General features: G+C 41.2%; 1 protein-coding gene across 1 annotated transcript in view; it reads right to left on the bottom strand.

The window, feature by feature from the left end:
• Window positions 1-6078, bottom strand: part of RPP30 (ribonuclease P/MRP 30kDa subunit) — a 24202-nt gene that overhangs the window by 12308 nt on the left and 5816 nt on the right. The window contains exons 3-6 of the mRNA XM_009888803.1: window positions 5161-5216; window positions 4783-4839; window positions 4011-4085; window positions 3377-3448 (exon numbers count right to left, since the gene is read on the bottom strand). Coding sequence (XP_009887105.1) covers window positions 3377-3448; window positions 4011-4085; window positions 4783-4839; window positions 5161-5216 — 260 coding nt within the window. The remainder of the gene's footprint in view (window positions 1-3376; window positions 3449-4010; window positions 4086-4782; window positions 4840-5160; window positions 5217-6078) is intronic.

Consider the following 6078-nt stretch of genomic DNA (forward strand, 5'->3'; position numbering starts at 1 on the left):
AGAAGGAGCATGTTCTACAATTATCTTGGCAAACGCTGCTTCCTCATACCCCCAAGGATATAAATTATTTGGAGAATTTGAGCACATCTTTCAGTACATATCACTGCCACACTCAGTCACAGAAAAGCTTCCCTGGCTCATGACAAGAGGGCACAGACTGGATTTGAGCCACGCTAAAATTAGAGCACAGCTTCAGCGGTCATGTATTTCTTTTACAAAAACATGAAACATCCTGTTCTATGGAGAATAATCCAAGTGCCAAATTGTTGGTGAGAAAGATGATGGTCTCAAGGTAACGTTGAGTTAACAACAGCCAATTTTAAAATTTAATCTGTGGTGCAAGACCCACCCTAGAAGGCTTTATCCTGAACAGTGAAGGATCCATGAGTTGTAAGAGCCAGAGGTATGTGCTGAAACTCCAAGCGTTATGTCACTTGCACCAGACTCCTTGTTGATACCTCTACAAAATTGACACAGCTCTCCACAGAGAGTCAGAAAACCTAGTATCTTTACACAGAAGACAAACATACAAATCTACCCTGAATGTGAACGTGTAAGGATGAAGTCTTTCACTTCATACAGCTTGCAAGAAACAGGCTTGGGTTCCCTCCCCAGCTCAAAGCGCTGCCAGCATGGAAGCAATGAAGATGGTCTCATCAACAATCCTGCTTCCCTCTTAGCGCACTGTCTGCCACCTGCGAGAGCGTTGGCTTAAAGAGTTGCTATCTGCATTAGCCTGCCCAGAGCACAGCCATCCTCTGTGCTGGCACAACTATCCGCGTGGCTGAATGCTGAATCAGAGCAGGAAAGCAGATCTACCTGCAAAATAACTTGGCAAAAACTCTGGTTACTTTTCAGCCAGAAGCGTGTTCCTCAAACCAAACTGCCATGCAGCTAAGTAAACAGTTGCACCAGCAGAGCAGACAGCAACCTGCAGAAATAAGTGGCTGTCTTAAACACTGCTGCAGCTGGACACCCAAATGCAGCAGAACTCATGATACGGCTGAAAATAAAAAATACTCATCCTTAAATGAGAGTGCCCTTTACCCCCAAAACAGCACAGCACGCCCCTGCTGATTACCTGGCTTCAGGTGCTTGTTCAAACACATGATAAATTGATTGAGCTCACCTGAAAAGTGTGATTTTACATTGCTGCCAGAGACCAAAAGAAGAGAGTGGCCCTCAAAAGTATTTTACAACTACTTGACTCTCTCACATGCCTGAGAGTCCTAAAATCTTGCAAGGGAAGTAAAAGAAGTCAGAAATTAGTTTCATTAAGCTGTAACTGTTATAATTAATGCTTGAATTCTTCTGCTGAAAGATTCTTTAAAGTTCACCTTCTTCTACAGCCCCTTGCTTTGTACTCTACTTGGACAAGTTTTCAAAAAGGAGGGGAAATAATTTTGAAAAACATAACAGAAGAATTTCATTTTAAAGTGTTAAAACAGGTACTCAGAAGTACTAGAAAGTAGCTTTAACTTATTTAAAAAAACAAACAAAAAAACCCCAACAAAACCCCAAACCAGACTCAGTTTTATACTGGCAAGCTCTCTTTGAAAGTAAATTCTGACACTCCTCCAAAGACATTAACGTTTGCTTTTGGTGTCCCTGTGCCTTCTTCACACTGCTTTAAACTGCATACCTGCTTGCTGCCTGCCAAGGCCAACAGAGACGGAAGGCTTCCACCTACTCTTCCAGTTCAGAGTTAATGTCATTGTTTATGAGCTTGCAACAGGTCAGATGTCACAGTTTTGGGTTTTGTAAGAAAAACATTCTGACAAAACGATGACTTGCTTCCAGATGCTCCACTTGACCAGACCACTCATATCAGCTGTTACCAAGTATTTGAGAACAATATATTTAAAAATATGAGAGAGATGGAGATAACGAATACCTATCACCCAGCAAGCCAAACAGATCATTCTGCCTCGGATGGCGTTTTTTAAACTAGGAAATTTTCTGGTAGGAAGGGTGTATTCAAGATATAGTAGCTACAGATAAAAGCTGGAAGACAATATGATGCTTGGTGCTGTTAGTAACAGCTGAAGAATTACTGCATATCACTGTGTTTAGGTATCACATCTAAATAGTAAATGTCTTCTTCCGTAAAACACCAGAAACAGATCAAACCAATTCATGGTCAGAGACACTTGCAACACCTTGTTTTTCCAAAATCATTGAAATGACAGAGTATTGGGGATTTTGTTCAAAATACTTGGATTTCTATTAACATAGACCTACACGAGAAACAACAGCCTTGGGCTAAGGTCACAAATTAGACCTAACTAAGGTTTTGAAAATGATTCACGCTCACTAGCACACTTGCAGTGCTACCACTGCTAAAAACACCAGCATCTGCTCGGCAACACCTTCAAAGACTCACAAATTTTGTGGAGGCAGTTTTCAGTAGCAAGTTTGCTCTGAACAGCCAGGATAAAATCTGAGTGAGAAAATGACCATCTGCCCTTAACGTATTTCCCCCGAGGCTGCTCTACTTTTGTACAGCCTCAACGGTCTTCTCAGCAGGCAAAGTAACAAGCGTATCATGAAGTCACAGAAGTGAAGCTTCTCTCACTCAAGTTGAGCATCCAAAACACTCAAAACCAAACCAGAAATCTCAGTCTGGCAGCGGAGCAAGGGTCATTCTGTTTAATCAGGCATGTTTACTTTTAGAAATTTTATTTTATCTGTTCATAAGATACTATGAGACAGAGCTAGTTCCAGTTGTCATAAGGTCTTGCTCCTTTTTTAATTTAAAATAAAGAAGTAAATGTAAAAAATAAAGAAAAAGACATCAGCTATTCGTTTGCACAAACTTCCAAAAGAAGACCTAAGACTAAAAGGAAGAAGGTAACTCGCAGAACCACATTAGTTCTGCTTTAAAATCCTCCCACTATCCCTGGCATTTCAGAGGCCAGGAACAATTAGTGCTAACAGAAGACAGCAAATGTGTTTTGGGGAAGCTGTCAGGGTTTGAGAAGCTACAAGTTCAAGATGGAAGTTTTCTACACGTTGATAGTGTGTGTATATATAAATATATGTAAAAAAAAGACGTTTTCTCTCCTCACTAGAGAGGAGTACTCAGTAGAGTACTAGATACACCGAGGAAACCAGAGCACAGGGGCATACAAGTCCATTCCTCAGGTAGATATGTCAGACTCTAACCAGTCACCTCAGGGCCTTGCAGCCTCCTGCAACCCCTCCCAACCTTCTCAGCCTAGCAATGGACCAGGCAGCCTATGTTGCCTAATTAGCACCGTGACATGCAGACCTGTATAAAATGGGAAACAAAAGTCAAAACAAAGCATGTACTCAAACTAGCCCAAGGCACTGAAAGTTATTGAACAGGCATTGCTGATCAGGTGATTGTACTTACATGGAACAGTTTCTCAGTCTTCGGAAATACTGCTATGATGTCATATAACCTTATATTTGCAGATGTTGATCTCTACAAAAGGAGGAAACAATTACCATCTTGAATTCTGGCAGGCACCAAAGCTATGCACAATGATTATTACCAAAATAATGAGAAGAAAATCCCTTTTTCACTTTCAAGTACTAAAACAAAGCCAATAATCACCCAGTTACATAGTAGGTCTCTGCTGAGCCATACTGTGAAGTCATTCATTCTCATACTGAGGCTTGTCCCACCCACCTAGTAAGGCACTTACGCTTTTTGCTTTGATCATGTAGCACTAAAACATAAACAGACACAGGGCTTGCTCATGGTCTTCTAGTTTACGCACAGAAGTCCCGAAATCAAAGAAAAGAACCAAGGAACAGAACTGTTGTCCCATATTCACAAATGATCAACACAAGCCATATCCAGTCTTGTAAGTCTACGTCTCTTCATGATTACATTTGCTAAAGATGTGATCAGAAAAATTGTTGCCGAGCATTCTATAAAATAGAATATCCATGAAGTTCCCTCCGCGCTATCTCCAAAGTTTCATTCATTCATTGAGAAAAGGAAATAAAAATTGGAAAATTAATATACCAAATATACTTACCAAGAGATTACAGTGGGAAGGATCAGAAACAACAAGTGTTAGCCGGGTTAAGACTTTAATTCTTTTAGATGTTCCCTACAAAAAAGAAATAATACAAAAGACTTAAAAAGCTTCAAAGCAAAAATTTGTGGTGACTTTCACCCTGGCCACTACAAAAAGAAAATGGTGGTTTGTTCATATTCTTGCCTACACTAATTTTCTAAAGTCTGCAGTTACGCCTCCCCATTTTATGTTGATCTGTTATACTTGCCCTTTACAAATAATGACTTCCTGTGTTTCTCTGAGGAAGGCTCAATAGAAAGGAGAAAGAAATAAAGAAAAAAAAGTAAAATCATGCAGAAAACCTGAGTTTGTTTTAATACTGCTATGATTCCCCAGGCAGGCCACAACTGCAAGCAAAAGCAGTTCCTGAATTAACATATGTCAGTGATCTGAAACAGACTTGGTTCATTATATTCCAATCTTACTCCATCAAAACCAGGAAGTTATTTCCAAAACGCAAATTTCAAAAATTATACCATAATTATTCAACTACAAGAAGACTCAAAATTCACACAAAGCAATTTCTTTAATAATTTCTAAAATAATGAATAGAGCCTACTCTAACGCAAGTGTATTGTTCTTCCAACGCTGGGAATTTTAACAATCAAGCAATGGACAGACTTCTCGTTTGTCGTTAACATGTAACAAACAAAATCACATATACAAACACACCAAGGTAAAAAACATAACTCAGAATAATAATACATAGATGGAATGTAATTAGACATACTTGTACAATAGGCAAAGATGGAAACAGCTCTGAAGGAGATACTGGCTTGACAATTTCCTTAAAAGAGAACAAAACAAAGTTATTCGAAATGACATAGGTTAAGTTCACAATGTAAACAAAAGCTGTGTTCCAATCCTAAAAGGAAACTTGCTGTGCTAACAAAACTGGTTCCCAGGGACAACGCACGGACCATATTAAAAGTTAACTCTAGGGCAATTATACTGAATTATAAAATGGGAGTTCTGTCACAAATGCAGACACTTGTACTTGCATCTAGATGTGCATTCTGCAGATAAAGCTATTTGGGAACATGTAATAAGGCATGAGGTTTTACAAGAGAAAACACACTAAGAACAAATAACCCCAACCAAAAATTACCTGTTTCTTTTCTTTAAAATCGATGACATGATTAAGAGCAACTGCAGAATATCCCACTGAAAAAGTAAACATTTAGTAAGAATATTTTGTCCAGTAAACTAATGGAAACAAATCCAAACATAAGCCTGTTAAACCCTCATCATGTAAGTGCCTCAAAATTAATAAACACATGCACATTTACCTTTCATATTATTTTTTTCCCTTAAGATTAATTCACCCAGAAAGTGCCTTAAAACAAACAAACAAAAAATCTGGTTGCCTTTCAATACACCCCAGCCTTGACAACAGCAGAGCTTTACACACTTGAATACTTGGGGTCAGAGTCCCCGAAGATTTTGCCCTAGTTTGGTCCTGTTGATGGGTTTCTTTAGGGAAAATGGTTAAGGACATTCAGGACAGCTGTTAAAAGTGCAGTCACCGCAGGGCTGGGAGAGACACAGGCATAGGAGAAGGCAAGGTGAGCATTCGAAACTGACCAACAGGTCTCTTTCAGCAGGCACCAGGGGACGATGGCAGGCTGGCCAAAGGCAAATCACCCCCCAAAACAGCGGACAGGCAGCGCCTGGCTGTACAACAGCTCTGCAGAAATAAAGACTGAGACCACAAGAAATTGCGGGGGGGAGGGAAGTGTCCACGTTGGGGGAAAACCCCAACGGTGAGGCTGGGATGAAGAGGCAGGGACAGAGCCTGCCAAGGCCCGCGGGAGCTCCCCGTGCGGGGACCCCGGTACCGGCCCCTCCGCTTGCAGGAACCCCCCTGAAGGGGAAGCGCAGAGGGGAGCGGAGCGAGCGGGAGGGCGACCCTCCAGGGACGCAGATGGCGAGGCTGAGCCTACAGGGAGGGAAAACTGAGCCCAGAGACTCACGCCGTGCTCACCCCAGCCCAGCCCAGCCCAGCCCAGCCCAGCCCGGCCCGGCC

Source organism: Charadrius vociferus, unplaced genomic scaffold (genome assembly GCF_000708025.1).
Source record: "Charadrius vociferus isolate BGI_N301 unplaced genomic scaffold, ASM70802v2 scaffold436, whole genome shotgun sequence".
In the NCBI taxonomy this organism is placed as follows: domain Eukaryota; kingdom Metazoa; phylum Chordata; class Aves; order Charadriiformes; family Charadriidae; genus Charadrius; species Charadrius vociferus.